This window comes from Macaca thibetana, chromosome 15 (assembly GCF_024542745.1).
Source record: "Macaca thibetana thibetana isolate TM-01 chromosome 15, ASM2454274v1, whole genome shotgun sequence".
Lineage (NCBI taxonomy): Eukaryota > Metazoa > Chordata > Mammalia > Primates > Cercopithecidae > Macaca > Macaca thibetana.
Genome location: NC_065592.1, coordinates 77,587,989 through 77,612,015, shown reverse-complemented (window position 1 = coordinate 77,612,015; position 24,027 = coordinate 77,587,989). Strand labels below are relative to the sequence as shown.

Here is a 24,027-nt window from a genome sequence, read left to right as displayed (position 1 = left end):
CACTAAATACACATTTTATCTGTGCTAGCGTTAATGTGAGTCAGAACTAGTTGATTCTTAATATTACTATTCCATGTATAAACAAAGGCTGCTGTAAGACTTTTTGGCATTCATCAATGTTATAGATGGTCACAGTATTAAATAAACCCTTAATTTTTATTATAAAAGTTATTAAGGCTGAGGCAGTAGTATCAGATTAAAAATGTGCAATGGATTTCCATTCTTGGCAGCTGATACTGTTAATAGCTGGTATTCATTTCTGGAAATCAAATGCACTATATAATCACGGTTACCCCCAAATTGTAATACATTTTATATTAACTAAGGCATCATTATAATAGAATGCCATTTAATTTTTTTCCAGTATGCACTGTTAAAATTCAAAAGTACATTAGAGACAGAAAATGCACATATACAGCTTTACTATTGGGTGACAGTCTCCTCCGAATACCTCTTCATGAGGGATAATTACAGTGGCTTGTATAAACAAAGTCAGGTCTCCATTCTCTACTGTTCTATGGCATATCACATACAATGAACGTGCAACAAGTATCTCTTTAGTCAGATTAAGTTGGATTCTTTGCTAGCAGTAAAATTGTAGCTTTACCACTTGGCAGACACCCACAGCAAAAATCTCTGCTAATGCAGCTGTCTCTATAAACAAGGCCCCTTGACTTTTCTTATTTCATTATGATTGGGGTAAAGCTGGTTCTAGAAAAAAGCAGTGAGAGGTAAAAGTGCTTCCATATATGGTTGTACAGTGTACAGCCACCAGGAGCAAGGTCTGAGAAATGGTAATTTGTGATTAAATAGGTGGAGATTAATATGCATTACCTAGAAATGTGTGTCATGCATTAGTGACCAATAAAACAAAGAAGTGCTCTTAGATGAGGCAAAAGATATCTTGGCCCACCTACTTTATCAAGTTACCTTTTTGCCTCTGGAAAATGAACAATGATAATATTTGAGTGTGTCAGAACAAGTATATTCAAAGTGTTGAAGGGCTACAGGGAGAGGGATACCTTTTGTAGACATTTGCTTCATCAAGAGGGTATACTTGAAACATGTTTGCATGAAATGTTTTGGTTTTTCATGTTTTTATACATAAAACAAAAATGTCTGTAAGGATCTTAACACAAACTCTTCGTGGTGGTAGTCTCTTAGGGTTGTGATAATAAAGCTTCACTTTCTATAGTTTCTAATTCTCTGTATTATTTGAAATTTTTATATGGAGCAAATATCCCTTTTATTATCAGAACAAGAATTCTCATTTTGTGGGAGAAGCCCTCAAAAACTCCTAGGATTTCACATTAAATCTTTAGGCCCCGAGTATGCCCATCGGGCTCTATCTCAAGAGCCATCAAGAGGTCTGGGGGTAAATGGGACCAGCGTGGCCACCTCCAGCAGGTGAGGACAAGTCACACTGCTTCTCTGCTCCCTGTCCACAGACTTCCCTGTGCCTAAGAAATTAGTGTCAAAATAATAAAAAAGGGAGCACTGAAAAGACAAAAACTCATTTTCAGGCAGGGAGGGCAGTGCAGACAAAGTGAGGAAAGTCCTTCTATCTATTTTGTTGTGGATGGAAAGGGTAGTGAGATAACGGACTGCACAAACTTAAGTGTTCCAGGTAGGTTTTGCTTACGTCTATCTCTGGGTGATAGACGTAATAGACGTATCTCTGGGTGATAGATTTTCCTTTGGAAAATCTACAAAGCAACTTATAAAAGCAAGCCCGTTCTCCAGGTCCTAAGGACAAAGGGATGTAATTCTGTAGACATTTTATGCTTCTATAAAAACTTGAAGACATTTCCTAGGAATCTACGTCAGGTTATGGAAATTTGGTGCATAAAAACTAAAATTAGGTGCTACAGGAGTTTACAGAAGATTGTCGTTCAGCACTGTGTGAAGAAGGCTGGCTGGAATGCAGTCTGACTGAGTAGTAAATCTCTACTGCCCTTCTGGACACCCTGGGATGAAACCCCTAAATTTGGGTTATGAGGCTTTGGTGTGAGTACATCATCAGTGTTGCTTTATAATGGACATGGGTATCAGTTACCACGTTTCTTGCTCTAAAATTACTAATTAATATCATCATTGACTTATTTTTCTGAGGGTTATTTGGTTAATCCTATAGAGTATATATTTGTAGTAACAAATTTTTTGGCTATAATTTTCTAATTTCCCTGCATTGCTACTGTACTGAGTACCTTAATATAGCACGCTCTGGAGAACAGCGCTGAACCTCTTTACAGACTCCCCACGTACTTCCTTTCACCTCATTTTCCCCAGTGACTCTGGCCTGGAAGGGCTAAGTGCATAGTTCTCCCCAGTTTCTGTGCATTTTGTACCTGTCTCCAATAGTCAATAACCATAAAAATTCTTTAAAACCTCAAGATACCTCCCTCCCTCCACCACCTTTTAAAAGAAAGAGCTCTGTTTCCTGCAGTGTTTAACAGAAAATTTACTTGTTTTTAAAAATTGCACTGGTATTTTTATCAGTATTGTTTTGCTTGTGCTCTGCTTAAAAAGGTGGGTAAGATTTGTGTGCTCTATCCCCATTCTATCTCCCCCTAAGTCCACCTTTTTAGGTGTGATTTTGTTGATCCTGAGGTTCTTCAGAAACATATATCATGTTATCATATTATACTGTATATTAGAGTGGCAATGCTATTAAAATTTCAGAAGTATGTATGTTACCTTCTTCATCTATACCATTACTAATCTTGCATTTACAGTAAACCTCACTGCTATCTCTGAGTTCTTTTTCTACACAAAAGTATGAATTGGTGAGGTAGGTGAGCCAAGGAATCTTTTTTCTTGCCTGGTGGGCCTTGAATAAAAATGTCTCATCCAATTTTATCACTTATCTCCAGGACTCTAGCCATGGTCAGAAATAATTTCTTGTTACTTGTAATGAACTTCAGGCAAAAAGTGTAAAGAACTTTATAACTACATTTAAATTCAATTATCTGCAATTAAAATGCCTCATATGTAGAAGGCATAGCGATGGGGAAAAATGGAGAAATAATGAAGACAGGAGTTTCACATTTATCTAGGATTTGTATGCCACTTCTGCAAAATCAGAGTATTGTAAACATACACTGTATTTTCCTCTATGAGAATTTGTTAGTGAAAAAAAGTTCTTAAAATGTACATTATTTTCAATTCTTACCTTTATCCAGATTTCCAGGAGACACGGCATTTAAATCACCAAACTGCAAAACAATAGTCATTTGTGCAATAGTTAATATGGGGCAGAATAATATCAGTCTGTGGTAAAAACACCAATCTATGACTCTTTAAAACTGCAAACTAGTGGCCATTTTGATCTCTAATTACATGGGTCACATAATTTTCCAATCAAACTTGTCAAATTTGAACAGTTCAAATTATGTCACAATTTAGCTGTCTTAGCCGCTTTGCAGAAGGATAACAATTTTCTCTGCTTTCCATGCTCCATTTTACCTTTTATTATTTCAACTCAGCAATGAAGAAACAGGGGCCTGGATGACTTGGATGAAGACTGATGTGGCAAAATGAATTTGGAAAAGCCCCAATCAAGCAAGACACATCAGCTCCACCCCCCATGCTTGGCTGATGAGTCCACCTGGAAGTCTCTACATTAGAGAAACAATATCCAGCAGTTTGGCTGAACTCTATTTTTAAAGCTTTTATTAATAAACATAAAAATATAATAGAAACTCCAAAATTGAGGGCTATTTGTTTTTATAAAATCTTTAATTTGAGACTTCTCTCTTAGATAATAGGGTCTCACTTTGAAAAGAAAGGCATTTGATCATTACTAATGTCAACAAAAAAGAGCTTGAAACAATAGAGAACAACTAATAGCCTTCGGCTTAGATATTATTTTCTAACTTAGTTCAACAGTTTGATAATTTTACAATGAGAAAACACATTTTGAGAATCTCAGAGTGAATAAAGATGGATACACTGAAATAAAAATTGAATACAGTAACAAAGCTAATCAAAAAAAGGTTAAGAGAAACTGCAAAGCATCTACTTTTAAAACAGTAAACATTACTTTTTTAAGGTAATAAGTCATTATTAGAAATCCAGATTTCTCAACAGGCTTAGAAAGGATGAGGCAGAAATTCTACTTACATTCGGAAGTTTGATTATAAAGAGTTCCATGATAGGAGTATTTTTTTCATCTACAAGGTTTGTCTATAAAGTAATAAAACTGATCTTATTTTGCAAACATACACATATTTTTTTCCCTACCTAGACAAGTACTGTTCTTCACAGTAGCTACCTTGGGAGCTTATACATTTATTCCAAGGTCCAAAGTTCTGGAATTCCTCTTTGACAATTTTAAGAGTTAGTTTATGCATCATTAGGAAAGCCCATCTTGTTATTTTACATCCAACTATGCCTCCAAGCAACACTCCAGATTTTATTTACTATACTTGTTCCTGGGATGATTTGACTACTCAACAAAATTCAATTCACCTCTGCCACAATTCAGGTTATTTAAAATAATGTCATTTTACCTTTACTTCTTAGCATTTCAGAGGCATTCCACAACATTTTTAAGCCATAGCAGCATTACTGGAACAAATGTGTAGCCTTCCTAGGTGACTGCTTTGAAGGAGACAGGGGCCTCCTAGACATGTAATTATTAGTATATTTATTTGAAAGTCTGCCCCACTGCTTTAGAGTTTTTTTTAGAGTTATTAAAAGTAATGGCAAAAACCGCTATTACTTTTATACCAACCTAATACATCCCACGGGGCAACAAATATAAATCATAAATACTGAAATTTTGAAGTTGTTCCTGATCACATAGGTCAGGTCTTTGTATAAGTCTAAATAAAAATCCAGTGTAAATTATGTGGGTTTTCTTGAATTAAAGAATATAATCTAAACAACAAAAACCCAAAGGGATTCTTCATCAATTTTTGGTATTATTTAAGTATTTTAGAACTATAAACAGAGAATGTTCAAAACTGAAGGATCATTTACAAGTTATTACTAACTGACATAACACAAAAAGATATAGATTTAAGGGAATACTTAACACTTAAGTTCTTGAAACGAGTTGGCAGTGATGATTCTAAACACAACTTTATACTGATAAAAAGTGAGTATTCTATTTGCTGTTGAAAAGTCTCTGAAAGTTATTTGTAGCTAAGTTATTGTTGCTATTGCTGATCAATAATATCACACAGAGTGTCTAAAACCAAACTCTGGATATATTTGAAAATCCTCTTCAAAAGAAACATTGCATTTAGTTGCTACTTAACTCTGAAAACATGACAACTTCCTTAATACAAAGATTTTCCCCTTAGACGTTTCTACTTAATATGAATAAGACATTTGATAATTCAAGAGGCTGAAAACAGAAACCAAAACAGCTGAAATTTCAGTGATGGTTATTATCATTAACAAAAATCCATTTACATACTAAATTCCGAGGCTTGTCATTATGCACTATGTTGGACAATGTACAAAGAATCTCAGAGACACTGTCAATGCCTCTAGGTGTTTCTGGGATCAACGACAAAGTTTTACATGTATGACAAACAGAGAAAGTAGATTACGATTTTTTTAAATCCTCTGAAGAAGAGATCAGATTTTACTATCCTATAGAGCTGAAGGTGAAGGCTTTTATATGCATTTTACATGTGAGGGGAAAATAGATGTAAAATTATAGAGGAAAAAACACTTTAACCCTGTAGATAGACTGCATGAGATCAGCAAAATCAGTTCACTTATTAAAAGTCGATAAATACTTATTGAGGGTTTACTATGTGCCAGGCACTATGCCAGCCAATTCTAGTCAGATCAATTTGGAAATACTCCTGTCTTCAGGAGGTAAGTAGCAGAAATTCCCTATATTCTGAAGGGTAGGTAGGTTAGCAGAAAAACGAGCAGCTTAGGAAACCTTAGGGAAGGTTTTAGAAGTATAGGGTTCAAGTCTTAGAAATGGAAACAAATTTCATGGGTTTATGGCATGCAGCAGGTCAAGCAGCAGGAAGGAAGGGTATGAACAGTGGCAGGGAAGTTTGAGAGCAGGCAGAAGGAAAACAGTACCATAGATAGGGGCCAGATGACAAGATGAGGCCAGTACAAATCAAAAACAGAAGAGAGGCCAGGCATGGTGGCTCACACCTGTAATCCCAGCACTTTGGGAGGCTGAGGCAGGTGGATCACCTAAGGTTGAGAGTTGGAGATCAGCCTGACCAACATGGTGAAACCCTATCTCCACTAAAAATACAAAAATTAGCTGGGCATGGTGGTGGAGGCAGGAGAATCGCCTGAACCTGGGAGGCAAAGGTTGCAGTGAGCTGCGATCATGCCACTGCACTCCAGCCTGGCAACAGGAGCGAAAGTCTGTCTCAAAAACAAGCAAGCAAGCAAGCAAGCAAACAAAGAAACAAAAAACAGAAGAGGAGAAAGTAGTAAAAGATTTAGATTAAAAAAAAAAAAGGAGCTCACAAGAAAGTATAGTGATTATTACGAAGTTACAGCATCACAAATTGGGAAAACTTACTGTTTCGTAATTTTTCCTCTTGCACAAAGGATTAGAGGGGACTACTCTTCACTGACGTGACATCTTACCACTTACAAGGTGTGTTTGCAGTTCAGTAAACGGTAGGTTTTCTCTCAAACAGACTGCGAGTGTCACACTGTCAATATCGCTTCCCTGAAGAGGCTTTTCCTGGCAGCCTTATCTTGAGTATCGCTGTCCCTGTCACTCTCAGTCACCGCATCATGCTCACTTCCCGCAAAGCACCCACCACAACCTGCAAAACTTATTTTGTTTGTTTCCTCACCTAATATATGTCTTCCCAACCAAAATGTCACTGCCATAGGTAAGAAAGTTCCTTTGTTCTCTTCATAAATGTATCCCAGAACCTGGTATAGTGCCTGATACACATTAAAGGCTGAATAAATACTTACCAGATGAATAAATTTACTTCCTCATTTCAGCCTCACCAAAACAACTTAGGGATCTGGCAAGTTAAGTGCTTAGATTTCATGTTACAGCTATTGAAAACAATGAGTTGATTTGTCTAACGTCAAGTAGTAAATATGGTGCTGTTAGATTTGAGACCAGATATTCTCCTTGGTTTAGAATCAGAGAGAGAGAGAAAAAAAGAGAGAAATGGGATGGGATGTGGGGTGAGAGAGAGAGGGGAGGGAGGGGAAGGGGAAAGAGAGAGAGAGACACCCACACATGGAGGAAGAAATATAAATTAAGGGATTTTAAAAGTGCTCTGGAGTTAGAAAGCATATGGCCTTCAATGTATGAATTCACATTCCATCAGTCAGAGAGATAAATAGGAAACGTTTGAAGAGAAACTAGAACAGACGGTACAGAAAGCATGTCTATTGTTGAGAGAGGAAACACTTCCTATCCTATAGACTATTTCCTCCAGGTCCTGACTAGGGTCAAAATAATGAACACTTCACTGGACAACAGCGGGCTGGGAAATGCATGCTCGAGGTAGACAGTGAGAGTCTGTTAGCACATATATTCACGTAAGACCAGCAATGTCCATGAAGTGTAAGTGGGCAACAGTTTAGCACAGTCAGGGCAACAATGGGCAGGATCCCTGAGAGACCCTGGGTTGTAGCCAGGCAGCTGAGTTGTTTATTACAGGATTTTGAGGCCTAGTACTTGTCCCTGAGCATGGTCACCATGAGAGGAACCTGGCTCAGCATGGGAGAATGCAGCCCACAGGTGCATTGAAGAGACTGTTGCACATTCAGTTCAGCAACAGCTGACTTTTCATAGTGAGGCAGGCCAGCCTTGTTCTGTAATGTTTGGGCACTGAAACAATGCAGAGGAAGTCAGGGTGCCTAGAGAGCAAACAGGTGGGGATCCATGCGGGGGGCAAGAAACATACTGGAACAGAAGTAGGGCAGAAGGAAAGAGCTCAGGGGATTGGGATGAAGACCTCACCCTTAGGGACACCTTCCCTGCTGGAAGAGCTTACCCCACCCTGAGAAAGAATTAGTGAGTAATCATAATCACGTTTATGTTATACGTATCATTAATTCTTTGTAAGCACAGCCATCGCTTGCTAATTGTTTAAGCAAATCTGTAACAAGTTCCCCAATAGTGTTAATTTGGATCTTTCCAAAGAAGCAAGTTAAAGTACTTCACATAGTGCCTGGCACATAGGAAGCACTTAACAAATGACCACCATTATCAATATTGTTATTATTTATAAGTATCATCATTATCTCCCAAGAACTGCAGACCAGACATGCAGAATCAGTCTGACTCTACTATCCCAGTACTCTGAAAGGATACCAAAAGCTGTATAGAAAAATTGCATGTTACAGAAAATCTCCCTGTTAGTATATCCAGATTACAGATTTATGGGTAAGCACATTTTCATCCTTCCTCCCTCTCTGTCTCTTTCTCTATTTATAAGTCCAAGTCTAATGTCACTATGTTAACTATCACCCACAAAACAAAATAAAACAAAACTGATAGCAGCAAAGTACAAAAGTGTATTGTCAAGAAGAGGGGCTGGTAAAGTTTTTCAGTAAGGGACCAGATGGTAAATATTTTAGGCTTTATAGTCCATTAAGACTCTGTCACAGCTACTCAACTCTACCATTGTAGTGCAAAAATAGCCATAGATAACAGGTACATGAATGTGTGTGATGTAGCTCTAATAAAACTTTACAAAAACAGGGCTGGGCACAGTGGCTTATGCTCGTAATCCCAGCACTTTGGGAGGCACAGGTGTGCGGATTGCTTAAGCCCAGGAGTTTGAGACCTCTGGGCAACATGGCAAAACCCCATCTCTACAAAAAATACAAAAAAGTTAGCTGGGCGTGGTGGCATGTACCTCTAGTCCCAGCTAGTTGGGAGGCTAAGGTAGGAGGATCACCCTCCAAGGTGGTCGAGGCTGCAGTGAGCTGTGATCATGCCACTGCACTCCAGCCTGGGTGACAGAGTGAGACTCAGTCTCCAAAAACAAACAAACAAACAAACCCAAAAGCACCCTACCCCAAGACAAACCACTTCATTTACAAAAACAGATGATGAGCTGGATTTGGCCTGTGGACCACTGTTTGCTGACACCTGACTAGAGGAAGAGCTTGTAAGACCCTAGAAGACCTGCTCCAGCTCATTAACAGTGAAGGGAACAGAAGATTTTTATCTTTGAGAAAGATATATAAGGACGTGGGTCACAGGAAGGATACGGAACCAGAGGCTTCAAGAGAGCACAGCTCACGCATATGGGCATCACTGATGAAGGTCACAAGGGAAAAAACAAGTGTCAGCTTTTAAAGACAGAAATGAGTTAGAAAAATAATCTTCCTCTACTTTCGCTGGGCACTTGCATATATAGGCAAAGAGAGACAGACCAAAGCTGGTGTTCAATTGTATGCATTCGTGGAAGAAGAAGGAAGTCTAGAGTGACAGAAAAGATTGCATGAAAGTTTGCAAGACAAAATATTGGGGAAAAGTTACATGTATTATTAATTCAGGTGGGGCAAGCTTCCCTAATGGGACATTTGCTCCAATTTGGATGGCAGGTGAAGATGTAAAGAGAGAGTCTAATATAGAAGTTCTCCATAGGTAAAAGCAAATAGGGAGTGTTCCAGATGATGATGACTTTCAGGGTGGGTCATCAATGGAGAAAGGACAGTAAGATGTGTGGCAAGGAGAGGTGGAAGCAAGAAAAAAATAATGTACTGGAAGAAGAACCTATAAATCCATAAGTCATCACTGAGCAATATTCATTCAGAGCAAGATAGCTTTCATTCCGTAACAGATACTTATTGCTGCTGCAACAAATTACCACACTTAGTGGCTAAAAACAAGACAAACTTACTATCTTGTCACTCTGGAGGTCAGAACTTCTAAATGGATTTGGAGTCACTAAAATCAAGGTGTTGGCAGAGTTGTGGTTCTTTCTGAAGTGTCTAGAAAACATTTTTTTCCCCTCTTTTTCAGCTTCTAGAGGTTGTCACCATTCCTTGGTTTCTGGCCTCCTTCCATTCAAAGCCAGCGATGTTAGGTTGAGTCTCACACACTGCATCACTCTGACACAGATTCTTCCACCTCTCTCTTCAGGTTAGTATGTAGTATTCTACATATGGTTTCTGGCCTCCTTCCATTCAAAGCCAGCGATTAGTATTCTAGTTAGTATTCAGTTAGTATTCCACATACTAACAATGTAGTTACTCTTGTAACTACATTGGGCACACCTGGATAATCCAGGATAATCTCCCCATTTAAATTCAACCAATTAGCAACCTTAGTTCCATTTGTAACTTAATATATTCACAGGTTCCAGGGATTAAGATGTGGACATCTTAATGCCCATCCTACTGCTTATTACACATACATAAGTTATTTTTTAAAATTATCACATTTGCTTGAGTGAAACCATATGATATTTTTTTTTCTAGTATCGGAGGAAACACATCCAACCAGATTAAGCTATTTGGAACATAGTAATTTTTTGCTGAATTTTGTTTATGTTCTTCACTAAGGGTAGGGTACAATGGTATGTAGGAATCAATTCATCTTTTATGATACATTTGTCACTAGTACATTTGTACTTTATTTTTCATTTACAGACTTTTAATTTTATATACAAGTTCCTACGGTCTGAAAGTGTTTACAGCATGCATTTCAAGGTCTAGACTGTTGAAACCATACATGCATCTAAAAAGTCTATGAGGTTCACAGAGCAGAATGTTGTTAAGGAAGTTGACAAGGAAGTCATTCAGAGAAAGAAGTGGAAACCAAAATTGAGGAAACCAAAATATACTGAGGGATAATGGGGCCAGAGCAGTCCTAAGCTCCATATCCAAGCGAATATGTTAAAGTACACACTAAAAAAGAGGATATATCCTGGTTCTCCGGACAGTTTCATGAGTACCAACCCATGCTACCAGCTGCACTACAAGCAGCCCCAAAGACCTTGGAAAGCCCTCTGTGTCAGCACTTCTCAATGGCTCCATGAAGATCCATGCTGTGCAGAGGAGAGCAGTAAGAGGCCAAGGTGCTGGCATGTGATCAGATGGAGGAAGTGACCACAGGCAGTGGACACGGCCCAGCACAGAAAGCAAACACCACATTGCCAGAAGCATTCCTGCTGACCTGGGAACATGATCATCAGCAACAGATAGTCCACATATGTGAAAATGTTAACCAGAAAAGACTACTCACTTGAGGGTTATCAGGTACCTTGGAGACCAGTTCTGCCAGCAATGGTAACTTTAGATAAACAAATGTAGGGGATAAAATATGTATGTATGTGTATACGTATACATTTTGCCAGTTTCTGTGAATTAATCATTTGCTCTAGGAAAGAAGATTTTTAAGCTGTCACAGGCCCAAAGAACAAATGATTATACAGTTTTCTGAAATAGTTTCTATTTTGTGGCTGGAATAAGATATCTCTTTGGGAAACTACCTTTTAACTTGCTTAAATTCTATATATTATCCTTTTTCTCCATTTCACAAGTACTTATAAAACCTTTCATTCATTTCTACTAGTTAAGATTTAATTCAAGTCTAGCTATGACTGTCTAGTTAGAATTATGTTTATGCTTCTTCTCTAATGTTCCCATTTTCTTTTCTAATTGACTTGTTTCCCCATTCTATTTTGTTGTTTGTATTTTTCAAAGCATTGAATTATTTTGCTTTTGATTACCACTTTGGCTACATACCAAAGAATGCTGTTGGATTCTTTGTAATTCCATGAATCATTTGACTCAACATTCAAAATCATGAATCATTTGACTCAAAAATTGTTTGCAGGGTATTCTTCCAGTTGCAGTACAATATTATCAATGCCTTCATGTGTCTTTTTGTCATCTGTTTTATCAATTTCAACTTTAAGTTTACCTTTGTATGGTCCAAAAAATGATGATCTAATTATATATATTATTACTTGGATTGTCAATGCAGAATTGATTTTTAAAAATCTAATCCAGAGTAGAAGGCAATCAAATACTTATCAGATATGTATATATTTATGCAAAGGGAAGGAGATGGAACTAACAAAGATCGAGAACCTACTATGTTCCTGTCTGCCTGCCTATCTACTCTACTCACCTACGTAAATTAATCTTCACAAAAGCCCTATGAAGAAATGTCACCATTCCATACTTAGCTTGAACTTTGTAACATTCTGAATTTTACAAATAATATATAGCTTTGCAATCTTTTTATTAACCTTAGTTAATAAAAGTGATCAGGCCCAGGCGGGCAGATCATCTGAGGTCGGGAGTTTGACACCAGCCTGACCAACATGGAGAAACTCCGTCTCTACTAAAAATACAAATACAAAATTAGCCAGGCATGGTTGCACATGCCTATAATTCCAGCTACTCGGGAGGCTGAGGCAGGAGAATTGCTTGAACCTGGGAGGCAGAGGTTGCGTTGTGGTGAGCTGAGATTGCCATTGCACTCCAGCCTGGGCAACAAGAAAGAAACTCCATCTCAAAGAAAAAAAAAAAAAAAGAGATAATAAAAGTGATTCAAAAAAGGTCGGTAATGGCAGCTATTCTGGATGTTTTTGATGGTGAAAAGAAACATCTTGAAATTTCAATATAAGGAGTCCAGAGCATTATTATTTTCTTTAAATGTTTCCCAAACAAGAACCAAATAAATCAAAGCATTTTGCATTTAGCATTGATACATGGTTTTACAACCAAGGAAAAGGTTGCTGACTTTAATTTCAGGTTTCATAATATTTGCAAGGATTACTAACATTCCATTTGGTAAAACTTTGTGTTCCTTGGTTACTTTTCTATGTATGTGTATGTGCACTTTTCTATGTATCTTTAAATAGTTTTTATTGAAACATGCTAAGAAGGCCAAGATCTCTGGCAGTTTGCTCCACACGTGGGCAAATCCTACCGGTAGCTGCTGTTGGTCTTGCTCTTGTGGGCTAGACAGCTATCCTGGCAATGTGTGCTACTGCTCACTCTGTACACAGGGCAGCATGATTCTAACTGTTCAGGCTTTTCTGCCTGCCTTGGGCACACAGCAACAGGTGTACCTAAATGTTTTTAAATGCCTAAGACACACAAGTGAGTGTGCAGGCGGTGAAGTGTTCAGATTACAATATCAGCCTCAGTTGCCTTGGAAGAGAAAAGTGGTTTCAAAAACAGGAGCATTTAACACCACCATTAAGGCCAAAGTGAGAGGGGCCTTTGGCCCAAGACCCACACTATGGAGAACTCTGTTTTGTCTTTTCCATTGCCATTCCCTTTCTTACAGTGTAAGGAGTCCACAGAGCCAACTGGATGTGACTTCTTGGAGCCTGTGCTTTCCTCCCTTCTCCCAGATCACCTCTTGTTATCTGAGACCCTAGAATTCCCTGCCCCATGGCTCTGAGTTCCCTTCCAGGTCCCAGCAGCTCTCTTCTCCAACTCTACCATTCAGAGGCATGAAGAGATAGCCGAAAAGGGGCAGCTGTTTGCAAAACATAGACAAAACTTGAGGACTGGGCTGAGGTGTCCACAAATCTGAGCACAAAGCTGTTCATAATATAAGATGGGGAGTGATGAAGCAGTCTAGGGGCCAGAGGCTGGGGACAGGGGCTGGCTATGTATATGTCACTATTTTCTGGTATGGAACTCAGGGGAGACAGAATTTCAAATCCAAACTCAGCCTTCCAAGTTGTTATCAAGACCTATTTGTCAAGGTAGGTGGATAGAACAGATTTTATTTATAGTCTGATTCATAACTTTTAAAATATTTAGACATATGGTATCCTGGGCCCTGCAAATTGCAGGGCTGGGCCAGGTAGCACATCTTTTATGCAAGTAAAGCTATTGGGGAAATAGAATGAACCTTGCTCCTAATTTAATACTGGCTCCCCTTGAAAACACCTATATTATTTAATAGGAAAGCATAGCATTAATTTATTCTATCAGAGGACTATATCTTAAATTTGATTATACCACTTCTCTTTTCTGGAAATCATTAACTGGAGAGACAATCAGAGCAGCAATATAGAAACATGTTCCCTTGGTACTAAGAAAACCGTCACAACAAGCATCAACCACGTTTGGAGTGCTTGTATTATCATCACATAAGGCCCATATTCTTGCAGAAAATCTCTAATTTTTATGACATTTTATGGCAGTATATTTCACACAACGATGGTGTAAAGAAAGGCAGAAAACAATTCCTATGAGTTTAGAAATTTACCTATCCCAAACAAGAGCTATTTATTTATCGGGGGGGCCAGCAACCACCATCTTCACCTGTGGTTGAGAGCAAAACCACCATAAAGACTATCTCAAAGCCAGAGCCACTTGATGACAGTGTGGCAAAGTGTCACAGGATGACAGAGTGTGGCAAAGTGGCCAGTAGGTGGCACTGTCATGCTTATTCTATGCCAGGGAATCTTTTTCTCTGGTTGGGTCTGCCCAAATAGCTGCAGTGCTACCGGAGAAACTCTTTACTAAACAAGTAACTTAGTGGTGGACTTTGCTGAAGAGGACTGTGTGCTGATGAGATTTCTCTCCTGACGTCTACAGTGACCATTTTAGTCCTTGAAATATGTTTAAAAGTCTTCAACTTCTATTTTGGTTTCTTTTCCCACTTCTAAGCTCTTTAGGAAAAGTGCTCTTGTAAGCACCTATGAAAGTCCAACTTTATCGTATTTCTCTGAAATAGTATTGACAGGCACTTTCTGAGGAGAAGGTACACTTTTTGGTCTAGGAGTTCCCCCCTCCCCCGGGGTAAAGAAATCTAGTGTATCAATCATGAAATCCAAGAAGACGTCCTATCAATTGGCAGTCTGTCCTTCTCTCACTCCTTTGTACTTCCTTCCTTGAGTGAGTAGTTTTTGGGTACCTATTGTGTGATTGTTTAGATCACGTTATAAGCAAAATTTTCTCCATTCCCTGAAGAGGATGAGAGGAGGGGTTATAGCCCAGAGTCAGCAGGGAAGAAAGCCATGCATAGGAAGCTAATGAGCAGGGATCCCAGAGGGAAAGAACCGTAGCCCTGGGCTGCTGAGTCAACAGATTCTTTTCTCAAATGCAAGAAGAGAAATGAACAGAATGACAAACCAGGAAAAAGGAAGAAAAATGGGACAAGGTGCCAATTCTCTGGAACTTTGGGGTCACTTTTATAATTTATTTTCAAGTCAGAAATTGTGCTAAAGTAGATGAGCAGATTTACAACTAAAACCAAACTACGAATTGTTTAAAAAAATGTTTGATTTAGGTCTGATCTCAGGATGGGTATAGAGGAGCTGAAGGGTGTAATTTGTTATTTTCTGGCAGATTTAGTTTTCCAAATGCAATTTGCTTAGACTAATATCCATTTAGTTTTCATATTCCAAACATCTACTAACAAAAAGTGCAAGGGGAAAAGATGGCAAGAGTATTAAGAGGCATCCTGTAAGGCAGAGGAAAAAAACTATGAAACAAAATAATAATAACTTATAAGCTAAGCACCTGGCTTGATTATCAGAGAGAAAATGTGTGTCTATGTGTTTATGTGTTTTGGGGAGTTGCACACAGTTCCTATTCTGAAACACATAGTCCCTATTCTGAAACTATGTAATTTATATGGTGAAAAACTGAAATATAGATTAAGCCCATCCCATTTGACTATTTGAAGTGAGGCAGTCCTACTTTCAAAACTTGCTAGTTTTGACTTGGGACAACTTTCAATTTCTGTTTTCCTCACTGGTGAAATAGGGATACTAAGACATCTTTTCCAAGGTTTTGGTCAATATTAAATAAGAATGTAAGACACCTAGCATAGTGATTGGCACAAGGCCTGCCCTCAATTAGAAAAATACTAATATAGTAAATAATAAGCTTTACTATAAATAACAATCAACAATATAACTTTTGACAAACATTCCTTACATTTTCTAAGCTACTACTGTTCCAAGATTCTATTTTTTTTCCTGCAAACTATCTTGACTTGTGATAATGTTCTTTCCTTTTAAAATACTCTGTTATAACAAGTCTATTGTTCAACAGGCACATTTAAAGTGTATTCCCTAGTCACACTAGCACAATGCTCGCTAAACTTTGTTTTTCTTTGGTTTGATTTTACTTTAAGCACCAATACTTGTTTACTGTGACTGTAATTCCACCTCCACCAAATGGAATTCTTTCACTGAGCTTTTATCCCAAAAGCTTACATGTTCAATTATTATTGCACTTCTTCAGTTTTTAGGTTGAAGATTTTTTTTCCTTCCAAAAAAAATTAACCAAGTACATTAATTTTGATGAATCCAAGACATTTTTCTTTTGATGTTAAATTGTTACAGGTTAAATTTTTCTCAAAAAATATTACTGAAATATTATCTTTTCTATATTGATATTCACAATTAAATACTTAAAGACTCTACCGGTTCCTCTTTATTTGAAAATGGCTAAAGAGGTGTCTTAGATATAATATTAAGTATAAATTATGATTAAAAGAATTTAGATATATTTAATAGATTATTAAAAGATTTGTAACAAAATAATTTTATGAAGCAATAAAAATTTTACAGATTTAGTGAATATATTAATGCACTATGTATGTTTTAAAGAAATAAAGCAGAAAGATTCTAAACAGCCATAACATTTGAATAAAAGGACATTTTTCTGCTCAATTTTTCTGGTCAGAGTTGTACAGAAAGTTTTATGATTTTTAAAATTGTTTATTTAACAGGTGTGTAAACAGATGCAACTTGTTTATTTTATTCCTACTCTTAAAATTTCACCACTGCCAGAAAGCTTGTGGATAAATTTATAATATTTAAATGAAAATTTAAAAATTATATAAATTCTAGCAATAAATAAATTGTTTCCTTTTTACCATTTAGGCAAAAATAAAAGAAACTCTAGAATTGCATATGCTTTAAATAATTTACTAGTCAGTATTAATGTAGTAGCATACTGACATTTAGAGGAAAACTTTTTGGGACTGTGAAGCTGCTTCCAGTTTAGGGGAGTCCACTGTATAGCAGTCTTTATTTCAGTAACACCAGCAACAATTGAAATGACAGTGTTACAGTGAATTCAAAAGTAATGGTTTGTATGCTTGTGTATTTTTATATGTAAAACATCTTCTTTCCTGCCTGCCTGCTCAAATAATGTTAAGTAATGTTAATTTTAAAACTCATTTACTGAGTTCACATTATTGAAAAGATACATTCATTGTTCTTAAGTCACTCTAAAAGGAAAGTCTTTTTCTTTGCTTATGAAACTATTTAACTGACACCTTTTCCAAAGCAAGCACCTATAAAGGCAAAACAAATGCCCAGCAAAGTTTGTGACTATTTTGCAGGTTTGCCCTTGAAACTGTTCTTACTCCAATCCTGCTCCAATCTGTAGCAGGTCATAAGCATGGCAGATTAACAGCAAAGACTTTGGTGCCTGATGGCATGGTTTCGGGACCTGATTTCACAATTTAGTAGTTGTGTGACCTCGGGCAAGTTACTTTTTGGTTCTGTGTCTCATTTGTTCTTCTTTTTATTTTTGGAGATGGAGTCCTGATTTGTCGCCCAGGCTGGAGTTCAGTGGTGTGACCTCGGCTCACTGCAACCTCCTCCGCCTCCTGGGTTCAGGCAATTCTCCTGTCTCAGCCTCCTGAGTAGCTGGGACTAATTGTTTTGTATTTTCAGTAGCGACGAGGGTTCACCATGTTGGTCAGGCTGGTCTCGAACTCCTGACCTCAGGTGATCCACCGCCTTGGCCTCCCAAAGTGCTGGGATTACAGGCATGAGCCACCGTGCCTGGCCTCTCATTTCATCATCTGTAAAATAGGTGTAATAATAGTATCCACTTATAGGTCTGTGGTGAGTTATTAACACATATATATGACACTTAGAACAGTACCTGGCACACAATTGCTATGTAGGTGTTAGCTTCATTTGAAATTTAGACTTTCTATCCTAATTCAATTTTTCCTCTTGTCAGTTGCATTTGACAGTGTTTATTTGGTCTCCGTGGTGCTTGAACGTTAGGTTTCCCAGAAAAACTTCACCTTGGCAGTGCCCCCTCCCATCTGTCAGGGCCTGAGCACATTCCCCTGTGCCTGGGGTGTTTTTCACCCCTTACCTTCAGATTCTCTCTTCACAGAGTTAACATCTTTTGTCCTTTAGTTCTCACCTCAAACATCACTTCCTTGGGAAAACCTTCCCTGGTCCTACCAGGCTAGATTTAGGGCCCCATGCTTTAAGCGTTCTTATATCCCTTTAATTTTCTTTCATAGCACTTAACAAAGTTTGCGGCTATAATTATGTGACTATTTAAATATATATCCCCCACTTGAAATCTAAGCTCCTCAAAGGCAGGGTAAAAATCCATTTTGCTCATCATTGTGTCCCAATCATGATAGCTTTGGCATAGAGTATTTGCACAAGAAAAACTTGTTAATAAATGATAAATCAATTTCAGAGATCAGAAGTCTGGAGTTCAACACAAGTCAACATGATTTGCCCAAGATTATACTAGTAGACACGACAGAGTTAGAAGTAGAATTCACTTCTGACTCAAAGTCCTTTATTGTTTCCAGGTATTACATCTTTGATTATACAAATCAAACAAAGAACTGTGCAATTAGTATTGTGGAGCTTCTAGAATGACAAGTAAAAGTACAAATCAGAAAGACTTGAACTATTTAAAGTATTCTGGAGGAACTGAGTCTCCCTGAGAAACTGATTTTTACAACATGAAGTAGGAGTTAGAATGGGTGCGAGGAGATGGGCAGAGGCTTCTAGGTAGAAAGAACCATTTATGCAGCAGTCCAAGGATGAGAAAAGGTGAATGAAAACAGAGAAAAGGCCACTGTGATTGCAACAGAAAGAGTAGGAAGTGGGAGGCTGACGTTGATCAGAGGGGCAGGGCCAGATCATGCAAAAGCTCATGTTCGTAACACAAGGGAAAGCCACTGAAGGGTTTCAAGCGGGGGATGACACAGTCAGCTTTGCATTTTCATAAGACGATACTGACTGCACTCTGAGGGATTTCAGAAACAGAAAACTTGGTAATTGGTTGGAGATGGGAGTCAAGATAGAAGGACATAAAAAGGGAATGCTGATGTGTCTGGTATAATCAACTGGGAGGATTGTGGCACCATTTACTGAGAGAGCCATTAGTAGACAGAGCAAGATTATTAATTTCGTTAAATATATGATATGCTCTCAATAAATAGTGACAATTGTTATTGTCTTTGTGGTTGCTATTATTAATCATTATTCCAAACCACTTGCTGTGACTGGGAGTGATGGTGATTTTTATGGATTTCAGTGGATTTTGGCCTGATGTGTTACTCCCACTATGTACACAGGCACATCTGGAGTTGGTGATTGGAAAAGGAAGTCATCCAAGGGACCAAGAGAAGGTAGACTTAGGATAACGTGAGGAGAACATGAGAAAACAGACTTTTAAATTTTCTGAATTTCCTTCTCCTTTTTCCCAAATCAAGAAATTTTAGATATGATAGTATGACCATGGCCACTAGATCTATGAGAGCAAACAGGTGTATGAGGCATCAATGCTGTATGGGGAGACCAACCTATAAAATTAGTCTGAATTTGCCTTTTGGGGTAAATAATGGATGAGCATAGGCAGGTCAAAGGGCTTTCCTATAAACTGAGTAAGCAAAGAAATCAGGAAGTATGCTTGGATCTTTGACCGTGTTTTTTTTTTTTTTTTAATTTAGATTTTATGTATATATCTTTGCCTCATGTAAAATCTGTCATGTTCATTTAGATCGTTTACATGTAGTAAAAAAAAAAAAAAAGAATACCTATTAGGATGGTTAGTTGGCACTATAGATTATGTAGCCCATTTTAATTCTGGTGCCACCTCTGCAAGCATACCAGGAGGTTGCTAAGCCTTCACACTATGTGACTGGCTCATGTCCACTGCCTTTGTTCCCTAGAGATACAAGGAAAGCAAAGGCCATGCATCAGGATTAGCCACATGGTGTTAATGAGAATCCCTGCCATCATTATCCTGTTTATCCTGTTAAAGAAGTCCTGGAGTGTATGAGGTAGATGGCAAATGTGTTAAGTATACTAAAAGACAAGGTCCATTTCTGAAGTCTTGAACCCTGAGTTAAGAAATTTTAGGGTACTGAGTCCACATGCTAACTGGGCATTTTCCAACACGGCATCTACAAAACAACTAAAGAAAGAGGCAATGAGGGGAAGTCAAATATAAGAAAAGTCCAGATTGCTTTGGTCACATGAGGTCCTGCTTACAATGAAAAGCCACAGTGATTCCTGCTTAATCTCACACATATATTTGGCATCATTAAAGCTTAACCATCATCAGGGAACATCATACAAAGACATTTAGACTGGTATACAGCAAGGGGTTTTAAAGAAGTGGAAAAGATGAATATTTCAAATGACCTTCTAGGCAAGTTTGACATGCATTTTATTTATACTAGAATATTAGGGAGGTCCTTGACGTATTTTAATGTATTTTTATTTATGCCTTATTATATTAAACTAGGAAAAGCATTGAATAATATCTATTTTCACTCTTTTTTATTTATATAAGCACATACACATAGCTTAAAAGTGAACATGTCTTTTTTACAGCCTTGGGAAATTTGTCACATTTTCTAATCTGGTATAATTCAACAAGGTATAAACTACCCCTGCCTCCTGCATTCAATGTAACAAAATAAGCCAGTGCTGAACCATTTGAGCATTTGCATCTATTCCTTATTATATTAACCAGCCCTTGTTTATATTCAGAGTTTTAGCTTTTTGATAAGCCATTTTGATTACTATTCAGAAATTCTGAAGAAGAGAATTTTCCCCCTCACATCACTAGTGGTTAGAAGCATGGGTTTGAAAATCAGACTGTGTTTGAAAAAAATTTCTACCATTTTTTAGCTGAGTAATCATTTAACCTTTCTGTGTCTTAGCTTTCTGCATAAACCTTGGATGCTTATTGTAAAACAGAATAAAGTAGAACCTATCTCAAAGACTTGCATTGAGTGCTTTATTACATGTAAAAAACATAGAACTGTGCCTGGCACATATTAAGTGTCCAAAAAATGTTAGTTATCATCATTACCATTTTTATCCTTCTAAAACAGAATCATTTACTTGTTTCTGGGGACTGGGGAAAAGAGTCTACAAAATACATATTTAACCTTTTCCATTGTATTCCTAGCCCTTTGCTTTATCAGGAGCATCAATCTTTTTCCCACTCAAAATATTTTTCATATTCCAGTGGTTCTCAAGTTTTTCTTTTAAATAGGCACCTGTATAATATAGAGAGACATTCCATGAACTTTCACGATATAATCTACAATTTTAGAATCTTTTGATTAAGCACATAAGAACAGAGGAATTTAAGGAACTCTTGCAATAACTCTACAGCCCCTCCTGAGTCTGAGGCTGACTTGGTTAGGAACCATAGTTTTAATCAGTAATTAATATATTTAGACTGAAGTATAATTCTGGTTTATTTTTAATAACCCAATGGGTCACAGCTCTTTCAGTCTCTCTTACCTCGCCCATGACTGCTATGGGAGTCTCTCCTGTTGCCTGAGCAACACGATGTTCTACTAAGTAAAACATATATTCGTCGTAGAGTAGACGGATCAGGTGGAAGGAGCCAAAGCTAGCAGCACTGCGTAAGGTTAAGTCCCGAATAACCATTGAGCTGTTCCAAGAGAAAAGACATATATGCAGCTAATATTAATGACAAAAATTAGCACTCTACCTATTTTTCCTCTTAAAAAAAGTCAAGCTGGGAGTCTATATGGTTGGTATAGTATAAAACCTGCCATGAAATCATTTCATTATTGAAAGCAGTTGCCTCAACTCATTTAAATAGAATGATAAAGAGGTAATCCTCACCGAGACTTGATCCTTATTAGAGATAGATAGTCTTAGTGGAAAAAGTCACTTTACTATCATAGGCAAGTCTGCTGCTTCTACCAAACTCACAAATAAATCAGAATTCAACAAAAAATATTTCTGAAAGATTCAGCACTCATCACTACCCTAAGAAAAAGCAACTTGAAGTAAAAATCTTACTGATGAAGGTTGGCAGTCTGTCCCCTCTCAGTGATAATGACCTCTGGGGTATGCTTTAGGAAAAATATGTATTTCTGCCAGACAAAGCTTACAAAATATACTAAGCAATATTCCCCGATGTGGCAATATAGATTACAGGCAAGTATGTACAAGGATTCCAGCAAGTTTTCTTGGAAGGTAAACGTATTAAGTGCTTCCAGTTTCTTATGATTTCCACTTAAATTATGGCATATTTACATTAGAAATAAGCACAATAAAATCAATTAAGAAATCCATTATTTTTGAAAATGCATTTAATGTATATAATATGAAAATATAAGCAATATTATTAATAAAATAATAATAAACTCTATTATATTTAAAATGGAAATGAGTCCAAAATAAAATCTTGGCTTCAACATGCCAATCATTAAGCTTGTTCACACACTTCAAACCTTAAAATAGTCAAAATTTAGAATCAGAGTGATGTGTGTGTGAGAGTGTGTGTATGTGTGTGTTTCTTACCACTTTCATTTATTGGCCTTTTTCTAAAGACTTTTGGCACACGAACACTAAAACCACCATTGAATTCTCAGGAGAAAGAGGTAAAATCTCACCTATGCCTTGTTTTACAGTAAAGAATTATAACACATTAGGCAAATGGAAAAACAAAGACTGTACTTTTGTTTTCTGTTTCATTTTTCAACCTTGTTTAAAGAGAGGCTACTAATACATCAAATTGTATGCATTCAACTTGGCAAGTGACAAATCATCATTGTCCATCTGAAACACAGAAGCCTTGAATTCTGATTCTGTCTCTTCATTGACTGTTGACCTCAAAAAGATCATTTATTTCCCTGAGATGTTTTTCCTCTTGCATGAAAACAAAACACTGCCTTTAGTCTTATCTAACTTACATGCTTATTTCAAGGATAAAATAAGTTAAAGGATGTGAAATCAACTTATAACTAGAATGCTATTCAAATATAAGTGATTGTGATTATAATACACAGAAAAAGAGAAGCTGACCTTCTCATTCTCATTTATTTATGGTGGCAAGAATAGCAATTATTATATGATGATGGCAGAGGGCCTCTCAATTCTGTAGATCTATTTACTAAGTTATAATAAGAAGAATAAGTGTGGGTTTGAAGTTACACAGACCCAGGTTACCACTGTGTGATTTAAATTGTGATCACGTAATTTTTTGTAAGGTTCAAAGGTTAGCCCAAGAGTCAAATGAAATAATGTATGTGAAATCTTAAGAAAACTACCCATGTAACTATACTGTTACCTACATTAGTGTTAATAATATATTCATTATCATAAATAGTAGGTCTAGTGAATAATATCTTGTAATTGATTACCTTAATGAATTCCTTAAGTTTACAACTCTATAAATAATTATTAAAAATAAATGAATACTTTCATTTGCATGCCAAAATATATGACAAAATTCTATATATAACTCTATCCATGACTTTTCTAAAATTCAGTGACATATTACCAATTTGTAAAAATAATTTATAAGATCATAATATAAGAGCTATGTGAAAATAAATGTTTATATTCCTATGGAAAAAAATTTTAAAGCAGTGAATCACTTACTAAAAAAAAGCAAAAACAACACAAAACTAAAAATAAAATGTTATGTAACATTTTTACCCATACTAACAAAGACTTGAAATAAATGATTTTTAAAGTAAAGCACGAACAGAATATTTGCTCCTAATTGCATTTATCTTGCTGAAGAAAGATAGCAAGTATCTAAAATTTTCAAATTTTAAAAATTTAAAGGATAAGACAAATGGCTAACAAACATAAAAAAATGACTCATTTTATTTGGAATTAAAGAAATGAAAATTAAAGTAAGATACCTTATATACTCTACAAAGCTGTCAGAGGTTAAAAGACCCAATGTTAGAGTTGGTTTGGAAAAACTCTCCTTTACTGTCTCTATGAATATAAATTCATAAAACTTTTGTAGAGGGAAATTTGGCAGTATTTGTCAAAATTTAAAACGTCAAAACTTTGACCCAGAAATCGAATTCTAGAAATTTAC

The 24,027-nt window shown here is 36.9% G+C and overlaps 1 protein-coding gene across 14 annotated transcripts in view; it reads right to left on the bottom strand.

The window, feature by feature from the left end:
• RFX3 (regulatory factor X3) overlaps positions 1–24,027 on the bottom strand; it is a 311,425-nt gene that overhangs the window by 7,387 nt on the left and 280,011 nt on the right. For 13 of the 14 annotated variants that reach the window (XM_050762011.1, XM_050762008.1, XM_050762003.1 and 10 more), the window contains 2 exons: positions 21,456–21,609; positions 3,173–3,215 (listed from right to left, as the gene is read on the bottom strand). In XM_050762011.1, coding sequence (XP_050617968.1) covers positions 3,173–3,215; positions 21,456–21,609 — 197 coding nt within the window. Of the gene's footprint in view, positions 1–3,172; positions 3,216–14,697; positions 21,206–21,455; positions 21,610–24,027 lie in introns of those variants that run through there. The other variant, XM_050762015.1, reaches the window with a different exon arrangement.